Here is a 16157-nt window from a genome sequence, read left to right as displayed (position 1 = left end):
AAAACCCAAACTGTCAACATCATATGCCAAAATATAGATAAATATAATATATAGTAAATATTCTTAAATCAACTAGTCATTACTGTTTTTGCTATTCATTTGCTAATCCATTGGTAACGAGTCTATTCAAAAAAGTCTAAATCACTGATTTTTACTCTAGTAAGTTCTCAACCCACATTCTTCTTAGTTTGCCTATCTGTAAATTTCTATGATCATCGTTAGAAGTTAGAACTATTCCTTGTCAGTTTGTGTGTGTACACAGTAAAAAAAAAAAAAAAAAACTGACATATTCCCAATAAAAATCTAATCCTTCCAACCCTAGTTTTAATGTTAGGCCAGGCATCATTTTACAACTAATTTAGATGATCAAAACTGGTTTCTTTGCTTACTTAATGAATTGGCTTTCTCCATTCCCCTCCCCCACTGAATAGCAACAATGTTCAATAGTCATTGTTAAAAACTGACTTAATTCAAGTGACCACATGCTGCTTCCCCTAGAATCCTGAACTCTTAGAACCCAGAGAAAGATGATCACACTTTAAAAGCCTCGGTGAGGTGGCAAATGTGAAACAGAAAAAGCCTACAGCACCTGGTACTGTATTCCCAGATTGTTTTCCAGCCAAGTACTAACTAGGCCTCACACTGACTAGCATCTGAAATCAGGCAAGAGCTAGTGCCTTATGACAGGTATGGCTATAAGCAGAATCAGTTTACTTTTTAATTTGCACAAGGCAGTCAGTGAAACAGGGGACTGGCAATATGTTTCTGAGGGGGCATCCCCAAACAAAATGTGTTCTAGCCTTTAAAGGCTAAACGCATTAGAAAATGAATTTGTACCCTATTTCTTGAATGGTTTCTCACATCCACTGTAACTCTAAAGAGCTGACTTTGTCCTCACTTTTGCCCTTGCTGATTTTTGTCCATCACTACAAAAGCATCTAAGTTCCAACACAAGATCTGACACTCTCAGAAGTCATCTGTGATATTTTTTAGATTAGATTGGATGCTCAAAATCAGTTAAACTAGCACTCTTCTCTATCCCTCTTATCAGTGCACCTCAATTTCTTTACTAAGTGATAACAGTCCCATAAAATATGAATTACCAAATTTCAATATTCTCACTCCATTAGAACATGGAAATCAATTGTGTCAGGTGCGTAAATGTTTGAAATCTGATAAAAATGACAGCTGACCTTTTGGTGATCTCCAATTGAAAGGTTAAATTTGGGATCTTTTATGTATTCGGCAGCCCATAATAAATGAGCATATCAAATTTCAAGATTCTATCTCAATGGGAACATGGAGATGAATTGTGTCAGACACCTGTTAAAAGCATCTGTATGATATAGATAATATCTATTCATACCTAGGAAGTTGGAGACAGTTGACAGAGTCTGGATTTTCTAGAGAGCCATTGTTATCCATTCCAAAAATACTGCAATTTCTAGCAAAATACTGCCAATCTTCCCAGTTTAAATCATTTTTCTTTTTCCTTTGAATTCTCATTGCTTCCGGCTGTGGACTATAGAACTGAAGGATAATATAGAACACCTACAAATGAACAACAAAATACAGAACTGAAATGAGAATAGCTTGAACTACAGACCAACATGAATACAAATATTAAATAAATTTCTGTATCCACATGTATTAATATAAAAAACTTATTTCACAGCATTCACCATATATATGCATTTTGAATAAACAACAAATAGATATCGCACATGAGAAATATCTAAGATATTTCTCCCCTTCTCCCAGACAGGTTTAAGAGTTAAAGTAAACTTTCTTGTTAAACCTGCTCTTTATACTGCTCCTTGTAGGCAGTGGAATCTTCCATGACAATTATTCTTCATTACTTTTTGAGGTCTATTTGAAATTAGTACCTCATTGTATGGCAAGTCCATGCTCTGTGATATTACCAACATTTTGGCCACAAGAAAAAGGGATACTTTTTTTTTTTTTTTGTATTGCCAAACAGGTGGTGGATAGTTTTTTGGTTTTAAGACCACCCAATTTATCATTTTCCCCTGCCTTTGGCCTGGAACTACTTCAAATATCTGTGACACAGAAGGGAGTTTCCTCCACCACGCTGTTGTATGGGCATTTGTGATAAGCACTCCCACATGTATACTCCGAATCAATTGAGTCTTAATATTTCACAGATATTTAAATTGGGTTTTAAATAGAGAACAAGTTCTTACAAACTACGCCAAAAATCTATCCTCAGATTCTTCTCTTCTCCTACCCCAAACATGCAAACTCAATTGACAATAAACAAAAAAGCTAACGAGAATAAGTTTTATAAACATTAGACCTTGGGCTTGATTCACCTCTGTGCATATAAGGGACCCAAACAAATGCCTGTTCTCATGGAGGCAGTTTCATCAGGGGATCTATTCATCCCCAGGGCAGACCACAGTAGGCTACTGCCCTTCAGCACTGGAGGGAGGCACCAAACTCCAAGCAGGACTCCACAGAATCCAGGCTGGTGGAAATGCTAGTTGGCCTGTCTCTGTCCCCTCCCACAGCAGTCCATCCCCTTTCTGGGCTTCACTAGCCAACTTCAAATCCCTGATGAAGCAGAGATTTCACATGGTTTTGTACTGATGCACACCTTTGAGTAGACTTTTTTTTTACTGCACCTATCTTCCAGTGGCTGAAGGCATGAAATCAGTCTCTTGTGTTTTAATAGAAATTACGGTTAAAAATTACAGCAGTGAAGCAACTTAAAAATGCATGTTTTGTTTATGAACGTAGGAGTTGTCATACTGGAGCTGAACATTAGTTCATCTACTCCATTATATTGCCTCTGACACTAGCCAAGATCTGATGTATCAGAGAAAAGCCAGAAACACAATGCACCTGCTCACTTTTTGCAACATTATGGGCAGGAGGAAATTTCTTCCAGGCCACCAAAGTAACCTGTTGATAGGTCAAAGTAAGAGGTTTGAACTTGCTTAAAATTGAAATCTGGTATACTTTCAACCTCCTCCTAGCTTTCATTTAATAAACATCAGGGAGCATCAACTACATTCCATTCTCATGCCCCAATGACAAACAAGAAAAAAATAGCCTTCTCATTACCTGATACTGTCCATTTTGTAAATCTATTGTGATAGTAACGCCACGGTCCAGATGTGCCGTGCTAATGAACAGAGATGAAATCCAGGAGGTTCCAATATCATTATCGTTGATATAACACAGGGAATGGGCTTCTGGGTTCAGCCTCAGCACTCTGTCATTAGTTGTGTCATCTGCACCATTAGGGATGCAATATCTCTGCACCAACGGGTGTACCCGGGGGTGACTGCCTGGGCAGCGGCATTCTGACTGGGTGTGCAGGTGAGGAAATTCCCCAGAGAGTACCTCCAAAATGTCTCTGTTACAGCATAAAAAAGTAAATAGGTACATGGGTAAAGGGAAAGATGAGTGAAATTATGAGCATCTATGATTACAGATTAAATTTCAGCCCGAGCCTTAACCACCACCATCATAAACCACCACACTAAATGCGATTAGAACACCACCATTAATAGTTCTCTTTTATTACATCATGCCTGACTCTGATCACTAATCTGAATACTTTCCTTAAAACACATTATAGCATTGACATCGTGTCTGTAGTAGCTGTATCAATTAATCCACTTGAGTGTTATGTGACGAACTGGGACTGTTCTTACTGTGGTCTTTAAATGCTGACAGGGGAGTGTGGCTAGGATGGCCTGCGTTGGGGGATGGGAGATTGACCGAGGGAAGATACCTGAGCATGTAACGTGAGAACCCAGGAAGGGGTTACAGGCCAGGTGACACCTTTGCCCAGGAAACTGAACAAAGGCTGTGGGAGGGGTCGCTGAAGGGAGAGTTTTCAGGAGCTGGCTGGTGATATGGCTGGGGGGCAGACAGGGCTCTGACATCCCAAGGGGGCTGGGGCGCCCTGGGACCTCAAGATGGACCTGAGGGGGGTCCTGTTGTCTGTGCCTGCAAGACCTGTCTTGGACTGTATTCTTTACTGGCTGGCTGAGAGTCATGGTGAATCGCAGGAAGCCGGGGGTGCAGGGCCCTGAATCCCCCATACTCCGTGACATGCTAGTACCTAAATTTTCTGAAAAACATCCAGTTATGCAGACAAATTTGCACCCTCAAATAACTATGAGTGCAGAAAAAAAGTGTTTATTGAGAATTTTGGCCTCAATATCGGAAGTGTCCACTACCTATGTGTGCCTGTCTTTGTGGTTACCCAACTAGACACGGATTTCAAAGGACACTGACCACATACAGTTCCCATTGACTTCCTTGGAAGATGAAATCAGGCCCTAGCTCTCAGGTAGGTTACCCAAAAGCTGAGGCACCCGAAATTAGTGGATACTTTTGAATATCTGAGTATTTAATCACCTGATATGCCAGCTATCATAGAAGATTAGGATTGGAAGAGACCTCAGGAGGTCATCTAGTCCAACCCCCTGCTCAAAGCAGGACCAACACCAACTAAATCATCCCAGCCAGCGCTTTGTCAAGCCGGGCCTTAAAAACCTCTAAGGATGGAGATTCCACCACTTCCCTAGGTAACCCATTCCAGTGCATCACCACTCTCCTAGTGAAACAGTGTTTCCTAATATCCAACCTAGACCTCCCCCACTGTAAATTGAGACCATTGCTTCTTGTTCTGTCATCTGCCACCACTGAGAACAGCCTAGCTCCATCCTCTTTGGAACCCCCCTTTAGATAGTTGAAGGCTGCTATCAAATACCCCCTCACTCTTCTCTTCTGCAAACTAAATAACCCCAGTTCCCTCAGCATCTCCTCATAAGTCATGTGCCCAGCCCCCCAATCATTTTCCTTGCCCTCCGCTGGAGACTCTCCAATTTGTCACATCCTTTCTGTAGTGGGGGGCCCAAAACTGGATGCAGTACTCCAGATGTGGCCTCACCAGTGCCAAATAGAGGGGAATAATCACTTTCCTCGATCTGCTGGCAATGCTCCTACTAATGCAGCCCAATAGGCCATTATTCTCCTTGGTAACAAGGGTACACTGTTGACTCATATCCAGCTTCTCTTCCACAGTAATCCCCAGGTCCTTCTCTGCAGAACTGTCACTTAGCCAGTCAGTCCCCAGCCTGTAGCAGTGCATGGGATTCTTCCGTCCTAAGTGCAGGACTCTGCATTTGTCCTTGTTGAACCTCATCAGATTTCTTTTGGCCCAATCCTCCAATTTGTCTAGGTCACTCTGGACCCTATCCCTACCTTCCAGTGTATCTACCTCCCTCCCCAGCTTAGTGTCATCCGCGAACTTGCTAAGGGTGCAATCCATCCCATCATCCAGATCATTATGAAGATGTTGAACAAAACCAGCCCTAGTACTGACCCCTGGGGCACTCCGCTTGATACCAGCTGCCAACTAGACATCGAGCCATTGATCGCTACTCATTGAGCCTGATGATCTAGCCAGCTTTCTATCCACCGGATAGTCCATTCATCCAATCCATCCTACTTTAACTTGCTGGCAAGATTACTGTGGGAGACCGTATCAAAAGCTTTACTAAAGTCAAGGTATATCATGTCCACTACTATCTATCAACTGCACCTGCAGTTAATTCTGGGCTCATTTGTTTGTGGCCACTATACCCACAAAATTGGATACTGGTTTAAGGATCTTTAAAATCAGATAAACAGTTTAGAATATGATATATCTGGCTGAATTAATCTAATTTTTATTTCATGGGAAACAGCAAGGATTTCCTTGAGAGAATAAAAGCCAATGTGATTGTGGCAGTGTCGGGATAGGTCTGTATTGAATTATGAACTCATTTTCTATTATGCCTTGCACCCATGTCTATTCTTGCCTAACAGCAGCCTATTGTAATGTATTTCCAGATGGCTGACCTTCCAAATAAGATGATTGATACCTCATTGCAGGACAATCACTGAGAAGTCATCCAGATTGCAATCTGGGGCCATCAACTTTGACTGTGCCCCAACTGTTGGCTCACCGACATGGAGTAATGGACTTTCTACTGAGGGGCCTGCATGGAGGTGGAGCATACATGATTGGAGGGTGGTTGAGAATTTCCCAGTGAAACACATGGCAGAGACAGAGGTCTCCTTCAGAACTGAGTACTGCTCTGGACAAGGAGACAGACCATCCCCACATGCAAGGAGGACTTTCAGGAGAGTGCGAGCAGAAGGGTCTCTGTCTAGCCTGGAATACTAACAAACCTCAGACTCACAAGAAGAGGCGAGATCAAACCAGGGGATTGTGCTCTAAGGATTTTTGTTTTCAAAACTTCTGTAACTCTTGAGGGCTTCAACAGCAAAGTTTCTGTAGTTAAGAATTTTTTTTGCTAAACCTGCATTCCTTGCTTACCTGCCACTTTGTCCCCAAAGGAGTTAAATTAGAAGCCTGGAGTACCCACAGCCCCAGGTGGAGCTCTGGGGTATGTGTAAAAGCAACTGCAGGTGCTTGGAAAGTCTCAGACACTGAGTTCAGGGTCTAGAATGGTTGAGTGGTGCCACATGTCCCAGGAAAGCATCTTAGACCAGTGGTCTGAGCATGGGAGTGTACAGACCCAGAAACAAAAAAGGGATAATACTTTACCCTGACCCTGTTGGCTTGGGAGCACGTGAGACACAGCAATGGGGTCTACTCGCCACAGACTGGGTAACTGTACAGTAGGGTACTAGGCCAGGTTGCAACAATGACAACATAGAAACACAAAGGATATCACAGTATGACTATCTAGTATTAGAAGTCACTGTATATATTTTAAAAACATCGGAAAAACACAACTGATATCTAACATTCCATCCATGACTGATCTCGCCTCAAAGCCTGTTTGATACGAACAGCCCTGTTGAATCCATTCCCAGTAAACTATGACCACAAAAGTAACCATCTTTTAAGGAGAATATCAAAAAAGCCCTGTATTTTGGGGAACAAATTTACCATTATGTATTCTTCCTCTCTCTCATCATACTCCTAGGTTTTACCAAGAACAACAGGGTTTTTTTGTTTGTTTTTTTTACCTGTTTGTAAGTGCCACTTGGTACAATCGAAAATCTTGCATTCTTCCAACAAATTGCTCTAAACCTATGAAAATATATTATAGATAAATAATTAATTCCATCAACCAGAAATCAACTCTACACTGCATGAAAGCACCTTTTATTCAGCACATAGTGATCTCTCTTGCACAATTACCTCCCATGAATGAAACCATCTTGGATGTGGACAAAACTATAGAGGGCAGTGAATTAAATTTTTGATAAAAAGAATGATTTATAATAACTTTATAGGAACATTTTGTACCTCTCTTTTTTCTGATTAGAGAGGTGGCACAGGGACCGGCTCATTAGACAGAAGTAATGAGCCAGTCTATGTGCCACCTCTAATTAGAGAAGAGATACAGTAGGTACAACTGTACCTATCAATTTATAAAATAAAGATAAAAGGTATTTAAAATATTCCTTTCCTTTATACAGTCATTAGGTTGATGTCATTCTAACTTTTGAATACTAACAGAAGACATTTCCAGACATTTTAAGAGTTTTTAAAAGTAGGATGGAAAATTACTTTTCTTGGTTGCCCAATAACAAAATAACTCTGTTTAAGACAGACACAGATATATTTAGGAGTTAGTTCCAAATTACAATATGTTCTGGATCAATGGTACCTTTTTTGTCCACAGAGCCAATTCATCATCGTACAGAATTGAAGAGAGCCACAAACTAACAGTACCCGGATTTTGCACTGTTCATACAATGATGTAGAATTTGTCTAATTCTGAATGTAGACTGATGTAGAGCTCTATAAATCATGATGTAGTCTGAAAGGAAGGACTGGTAGCAGTAGTAAGTTGTTATCTATGTGAACCAGTCATTAGTGAAGGCTGAGGAACCCCACACTTTGCAAGTGGCTTTCATGAGTATTTGATAGAAAGCAGAGGAATATCAGGCATCAGGAAACTTGAGTTCTCTTCCTGGCTCAGGAAAGGAAAGTTGTCTGCTTGCTACAAACAGTCCAGATAAGTACACAGATTTGGCATATTTATTCTGAAATGCAGTGGGAGATACTTGCCATGCTAGATACCTGGTTTCTAGAACATGCTGAAAAGAATCTACCTGACTGTGATAATCTCCATGACCTATTATGCCATCATCCAGGCACCTCTGTCTTGGTGCCAAGTTTCTGAGGAATACCATTTACTAATGGGCATTTTTTGTTGCATGGAGCCGTGTGCCTAGCTTTATGTACCCTTTCAATATGCATTACCTCACTGAAAATTAGCTTGCAGAGCTACTTACCACGGTTTTAGACACACATCAAGCATATAATATTTTGAATGCTGAGCATACAGTGCTAAAATACTGCAGAACTTACCACTGAAACTTTGCCCAATTTGCAGTGCTCCGTCAGCAGCAAGGTCTGCAATTGGTCCACCAAGTATTCTTGAATCAAAAGCAGTGTTGTCATCCTCCAAACCATCTACAAAGAAACTGATTTTGGTGTGATGAACCTACAAAGATATATATAAAGAGGCAAATAAAGGTTCATTAGAAATAATCATTTTTAATTTTGTACTAATTGCATCTATTATTGATTAACCATTTTGAACAAAGTAAGAGAGTTTTTTACTTTCTTGATATCTTTTAAATCCCCTGGCCTGTTTTCCATATTTACTAACTAATCTTCCCACTAGTAATCTAGGTAACAAACATGTCAGAAACATAGACTAGAAAAGTATCATAATGGTCAAAGCAAACAAAAAGCTACAATGAATTAATATTAAGGGGTCTTTCTGATTGAATCAACAAACAAACCAAGGAAATGCAGAGTCAAGGTTATCGCTCGATTCCCAATTTTACTGTAATGCCTAGGTATTTCTTCATTTTAAGATCAGGGCTTCACGCACCATAATCCTATTAGTCTTTTTCCTTGATGGGGAAAACATTTCAATACATCTTTCTCAGAGAACTGAGGGTATCCTTCCTTCACTGTACAGAACAGTAATTAAAATAATAATTACTACTTTCCACATTACATCCAAAGATCTTAAAGCACTTTACAAACATTAACTAATTATGTGACATGCTTGTGATATATCATCCTCCTTTTAAAGATGCGTAAAGAGAGGCCCAATGAATTTAAATGACTAGCCAATGGTCAAAACACAAAGTGGTACAGGTGGTACATAGATTTCAGGAGTCCTTTATGCTAACCATGAGAAAACCCTGAATTTAAAACACTTTCACTGAGGAATTGAGAAAATGCAAAGAAGGTACCAATGTGAGATTTGTAAAGATGGCTACAGCACTCGACCCAAGATTTAAGAATCTGAAATGCCTTCCAAAATCTGAGAGGGAGGAGATAGAGAGAATCCTTTTAGAAGTCTTAAGAGAGCAACACTCCAATGTGGAAACTACAGAACCCGAACCACCAAAAAAGAAAATCAATCAATCTTCTGCTGGTGGCATCTGACTCGATGATGAAAATGAACAAGCATCAGTACACACTGCTTTGGGTGGTTTTTGAGCAGAACCCATCATCAGCATGGACACATGTTCCCTGGAATGGTGGTTGAAGCATAAAGAGACACATGAATCTTTAGCTCATCTGGCACGTAAATATCTTGCAACGCCGGCTACAACAGTGCCATGAGAACATCTGTTCTCACTTCCAGGTGACATTGTAAACAAGAATCGGACAGTATTATCTCCTGCAAATGTAAACAAATTTGTCTGAGCGATTGGCTGAACAAGAAGTAGGACTGAGTGGACTTGCAAGCTCTAAAATTTTACATTGTTCTATTTTTGAATGCAGTTATTTTGTACATAATTCTATATTTGTACGTTCAACTTTCATGATAAACAGATTGCACTATAGTACTTGTATTAGGTGAATTGAAAAATACTATTTTTTTTTATTTTTTACAGTGCAAACACTTGAAATAAAAATAAATATAAAGTGAGCACTCTACCCTATATTCTGTGTTGTAATTGAAATATTTGAAAATGTGGACAACATCCAAAAATATTTAAATAAATGGTATTCTATTATTGTTTAACAGTGCGATTAATCGCACAATTAATCGCTATTAATTTTTTAATCGCGCGATTAATCACGATTAATTTTTTAATCACTTGACAGCCCTACTTTATTGATAAATGAAGCACTGCAAACAGTTCCCTTTAATGTATAGAGCTGAGTGAATAATTTGTAACAAATACTTTACTAGATTAATTTAGCTTCCTTTTTCTGTTCACAGAATAACTATGAGCAGATCACAATTTCCTCAATTAACTAACTTTTTGCCTTTTACTCCAAAGACTAATCACAAACAGTTTGCTGATAGTACACAATACTCGACATTCAGAACTCAAGCTGTGTTGCTTAGTTGCAACTGGGTGTGTGTCATATAGGCTTGCAACCTTTTCTTTTCTGAGCCACATAAAATTTTGCCAAGTCTTCATTCCTAGAAAAGTGAGATGAATAAAGTTACACATATAAATAAATGTTTGCACTATTGGAGCCCAATCCTTGTTGTAAAGTATATGGTTAGACACTGGTCTCTCTTCCTAGAGTGGCTCTGTGCCTGGTATATAGCAAAGTGTTTGGGGAAAGTTAGCCCTCTCGATGTGTCAAATAGTATCCCATTAAATATAAGATAACATAAAATATACCAAATGCACTGATTTACTGTCATTTTTCTGTCATTACCATAGTGATTTTACATGAAGTGTATGCATGTGACTGTGGGGATTCACCAAGTATATGGTCAGTCCCTTGTTTAGATCACTTCCTGGGCTATTTAAAAGTTGCTTACCACAAATAATCATGCATACAGGTTTGAAATGTAGGGCCAAATTTGGAGATGAGGTGGTGGCATCAGGCAGCCTGTTATGACTCCTTGATTCTCTCCCAGGCTCTGAACACAAGTTAGGGCAGTCTGGGGGCTTCTCTAATTTGCACCATCTAATATGGACCCCAAAGGACCATCCACCAGCTTAGTATAGCAAAGCAAGCACAACACATTCAAACAGGCCTCTGACATTCCTCCAACATACCTTCCAACCCCTGATATGCCCCTTTCATCAGTGGCTGCAAGGAGTGCTAGTTAAACCTACTCTGTACCCACTGGAGATTCCCCTACACTAGGGGATGTCTATGCAGACAGTCTTCACTCCAGGCAGTGATTTCTGCAAGCATTCTTTTTCTTGTCAGTTTATGTTAAATTTGAGTTAATATTCAAATAAATATTTAGTGGCAGTCTCCCAGTCCTAGTAATTCAGAAGACACTGAGCTTTTTTCTGTTAGAACTGTTCTGAATTAGCGTATAAGTTACATGAAATTAGAAAGAATTTATAACACAGCAGGCTTCTAGGTGTGATTTTATGGAATTCAAAAATTTAATCTGAAAAATAAGGAGAGACAGACACACGGGAAAGGAAACCACACACCAGTTTCATTGCCTTATAGCCATATTTTCCTAACTTAATTAAATATATTAAATGCAACTCATTCAAAATGTTCAAACTCGCCCTGATAGCTCACTTCATTATAAATACAATGAATAAACTTTATTGAAAAACCTTCTTTATTTATGTGTGTGATTTATTCGCAAGAACATTCAAACCAGGAATTATCAGATTTTAACTGCATTTTGTTTGTGTGAGGTTTATTTCAAATGATGGTTTGGAGAGTGTCAGATTTCAAAACATTATTTTGTTGTTGCCAGAATGTTATTTCCATTTTGAAGAAACAGGTAATCATGAACTTAAATGGATGCCTGGTGAATAGTCTCTACTGATAGAGGCTAAGAGAAGCTGGAGTGCTCTAGCCTGCCTTGAGATCCACTCTAATCAAATCAAATAGGGCTGGAATAATTGCATCCTTAAGAACAAGGGGTGTGTGAGGCCAAACAAAAGGCTTATGAGCCAACACAATTTGGTGCAAAAGGAAGGCGAGACCCTGAAAAATTCATTTTAAAAATCAGAGAACGAGCATTCAGAATGCTATTCCACCAACAAAACCTTTCAAATTCTAACCAAGATAAACAGCCACAGTTATCTATAAATCTGAGCTTGAGTGATTATCATCAGTGCTTCAGGCACCATGATTCTATTAGTATTTTAAGAAAGAAAATGTGAAATGAATAGAAAATTGATTTTATGGAGAAAATTTATTTCCCTTAAATTATACTTTAAAATAAATATACATGCTGAGTTTTATTATTGTTATTTCCAGATGCAGTCAATATTTCCCAAATTTAGACAAGGATTTATTGCCCTGCCACTGAAAAAAAAATTGGAAGGTTATCGTCATAATTACTAGGCATCGAGATTTGTTCAAAAAGTTCTTGTGCATATGGGTTTCCCCACTCTAAGCACATCACTTTCATTTTAAGTTAGCTTTCTGTGTTGACACATCCATGACCCAAATGCAGGAAGATCTTATTTAATTTAATACAAAGCCTTTAAACAGCCAATGCCCTGTATGTGAGAGAGAGAGTGTGTGTGTGTGTGTGTGTGTGTGTGGTGGTTGAATTGCAGGGGGTTGGGGGGGTTGCATCACATTTTTTTACAGCCTTTTACTGTCATTTGGTGTTTGACTGTTATCATTATAAAAGATACAGGCTTTTCTACTTTGTTATTTGTAGCATTATCTCATGTTTTACAACATCTTTGCACAACATGCAGGCACATGAAATATAACTAGTGAAAAGTTCTCAGTTGTATTAATGCATAAAAAAGAATGTGGTTCCATCTCTACTGTCTTTACCCAGCCAAAAGCTGATGAACAGCCAATTTTCCTTTATCACATTAGCACAGCCATGAGGGAAACACATTTGTTCTAGTCAGCTACACTAAAGATACTATTACCAATCTAACATATACATGTTTTATATCAGCAGTATTCTCAGAGTATGAGGGAGCCAACAATATATTAACACTAGCATGACAGTTTATTTAAGAAAAGAAAATTGTCTCTGTAGAGGGACAGAACTTAGAAATGTATGGCTAAAGCTCAGTGTCACTGGTCTAATAAAGGTAATAATTCTTAAGCTTTCTTTATAGCAGGTAACACTCCTGTGACAGCTCTGTCATATCATTCAAATAAAAATGTTGTCTTTTTACAAGTTTAAGTGCACCTTTATTTTGAGTCAGATATGAAGCATGTTTTTTATTTTCTGTTTTCATGGTAATAACATCTATACTTGGGGGTGAGTAGGCCAGTTCTCAGCTCATTACAAATTTGCTATCTCAATTTTTCTAGGACCCAATTCTGCCACATTTATTTTGCCCTGAGTAGTACCTTATTCTACAAGTATTGCTATAGGAAATCAGTGGAACTATTCGCAGAATTGGACCTTAAATGATTAGATATTTTATATAGTAAAAATAGATTAATGCAATCTCAAAATCTCTCGCCAGCTTTCCCACTCCCCCTGCTGCAACCTCTTTATATTAAATAGGATTTAGAATAGTTGGGTTTAATATAGCACATTCCCAAAGTAGCCCTAAGCACTTTACAGTGCTGAACTGGATATCAGTAGTGCAGTGACTGTGTACAGCTAAGGCAGCAGTCATTATGCATTTGGCAGTCGCTCAATGTGATGATCCCCCTGCTGGTTATTAAAGGGGGTATGAATACTTGACAGAGAAAGAAATTGTAGGAGGGGAACCATGTGTGGTATAAAAAAATCCCAGTGGCTCTCCCAGTGTGGGAGGAGGGAAATGTCTCCAACTTTGGTGTCTATATAAACTAAGCTAAAGAAGAAGAAAGGTTGGAACTGAATTGACTGTTTGATGTGATTATTTAAAGTGTCCTCCCCAGGAGCATTACATCACATACAAAACATTGAAAATAAACTATCTATTTTTACTGTCAGATGCCCAGGACAACAGGATTATCCCCCTATTTTGCTATCAATAAAGTTCTATGCAATCTTTAATTTCCCCCAAGAGAGCAGCAAGAGATGGAGAGAGGAGTCAAAGTGTGGCCTGATGGTTTTACAGAGCACAGGACCTGAGATCTGTACTGCCAGAATTCTAATCCCAGCTCCGACAACTGTCCCAATCTGTCAAATATTCACTAAAGCACTTTACAGGTAGGTTGTGAGGAATAATTAGTTACTGAGCTAGATTCATCTTGAAACTGTGCTGAGCTTGATACAAAGACAAAAAGGGGGGGGGGCACAGTGGAAAATCCACATAGCAGGAAACTGTGGTGGTGCAAGATGCCCAAAACCTCTCCTTTAGTGGAGGGCCTGTAATTTATCCTGCACGGCCTCAGCAATGGGCTGTCCAGTGAGATGAGGGATAAGCATCCCTCTTAAAGTCTGCACTAGTGAGGTTTTCATAAAGCCCCAGCTATGATTCAAACGGACCTCTGCATCCAGAAACTCCAAGAAAACAAGAAGTATGGTCACTGCCCTCCCTGGGGTAAATCCCCCATGGGGTAAGAGGGTCAGGCTGGTTCAAAGAAGTGTGATTTGCACTTTCCTGTGCATAAAGTTAATCTGACCCAACAGCTGTAAAATGAGGTAAGATTAAAAAATTTATTATCAATGCTAAATATTATCTCATTTGAAGATCTGTTCCTCCTGAAGACCCAGCCACATTGTCCAAAAAACTGAATTTAACAATGGTTCTGAATCATGGGTTTGACCATGCAGAGCTGTAACACATTTTACTGACATACATGGACTATTATTGTGCTATAATGTAACTATAATGTAATATAACTGCAACATGGGATAGGTCACAATGAAGATCAACAATTCTTTCCATTAAGTGGATGGGATCTAACAATATATCATATGCCTAGTATCACACTGGGATGTCAGCTTTAGGCATAATGGTAATAAAAGTACCTTGTACTTCTATAGCACTTTCACTGCCCAAAGTACTCAACAAACGGAAGTAATTATGACCGTGTTCTACAGACGAGAAAACCGAGTTGTAGAAAATTTAAGTAGTGCAGCCATGTTCACACAGTGAGTCCTTGTCAGAATGCATAAGACAACCCAGGTATCTTGACTCCAATCTAGACCATGCTGCTGGCCTTCCATGCATAAACCCAAGTCCTTATGTACCAGGAATTGAATCCACAAACTTTTGTCCCAGAGGTAACAATAGTGACTGAACTTCAAAGGCATTAGAATACTATATACATACAATATGTAGCATATAATGTTTTTTATGTATGCATACAAAGCTGTCACTCAAACTGACATTATTATACAAAGCAAAACAACTGAACTACTTTTACAAGAGGTGGTGAACTGTATTTTTGGACTCCTCTACACAAGAAAATTTTATCCCTTTAACTAAATCTGTTTAGAAACTGGTTTAGTTAAATTAGTGTGTATGCTTTAAATTATATGCTTTAAATAAGTACCTGCTTTACCATAAGTACTATCAAAAAGCTACTGTGTGTCCTACTGGAATTTTTGCCAGAAGAAAAACTTACAAAAAGACCTGAAGAAGAGCTCTGTAGAGGTTGAACGCTGGTAAAAGAGACAAACAGAAGTTGATCCAATAAAAGACACCACATCACCCACCATGTCTCTAAATTAGGCTGTCATGGGATAAGATGGAAGGTCATCTTATGGATCAGTAAGTGGTTAAAAGATAGGAAAAAAAGGGTAGAAATAAATGGTCAGTTTTCAGAATGGAGAGAGGTAAATAGTGGTGTCCCCAAGGGGTCTGTACTGGGACCAGTACTATTCAACATATTGACAAATGATCTGGAAAAAGGGGTAAACAGTGAGGTGGCAAAATTTGCAGAGGATACAAAACTACTCAAGATAGTTAAGTCCAAAGCAGACTGCAAAGAGTAACAAAGGATCTCACAAAACTGGGGGACTCGGCAATAAAATGGCAAATGAAAGTCAATGTTGATAAATGCAAAGTAATGCACACTGGAAAACATAATCCCAACTATACATATAAAATTAACTGTTTACCACTCAAGAAAGAGATCTTGGAGTCATTGTGGATAGTTCTCTGAAAACATCCACTCACTGAGCAGAGACAGTCAAAAAAGCAAAGAGAGTGCTGGGAATCATTAAGAAAGGAATAGCTAAGACGACCGAAAATATATAGCCTCTATATTACTCCATGGTAAGCCCACATCTTGAATACTGAATGCAGATGTG

General features: G+C 39.0%; 1 protein-coding gene across 1 annotated transcript in view; it reads right to left on the bottom strand.

Moving 5' to 3' along the window:
- The window catches only part of USH2A (usherin), a 584327-nt gene that overhangs the window by 515050 nt on the left and 53120 nt on the right, over positions 1-16157 (bottom strand). The window contains exons 4-7 of the mRNA XM_065589441.1: positions 8378-8513; positions 7024-7087; positions 3088-3382; positions 1367-1551 (exon numbers count right to left, since the gene is read on the bottom strand). Of these exons, the coding sequence (XP_065445513.1) occupies positions 1367-1551; positions 3088-3382; positions 7024-7087; positions 8378-8513 (680 nt within the window). The remainder of the gene's footprint in view (positions 1-1366; positions 1552-3087; positions 3383-7023; positions 7088-8377; positions 8514-16157) is intronic.

The sequence above is a fragment of the Chrysemys picta genome, chromosome 3 (assembly GCF_011386835.1).
Source record: "Chrysemys picta bellii isolate R12L10 chromosome 3, ASM1138683v2, whole genome shotgun sequence".
Lineage (NCBI taxonomy): Eukaryota > Metazoa > Chordata > Testudines > Emydidae > Chrysemys > Chrysemys picta.
The sequence above is the reverse complement of the archived record's forward strand: the minus strand, read 5'-3'. Positions and strand labels throughout refer to the sequence as shown.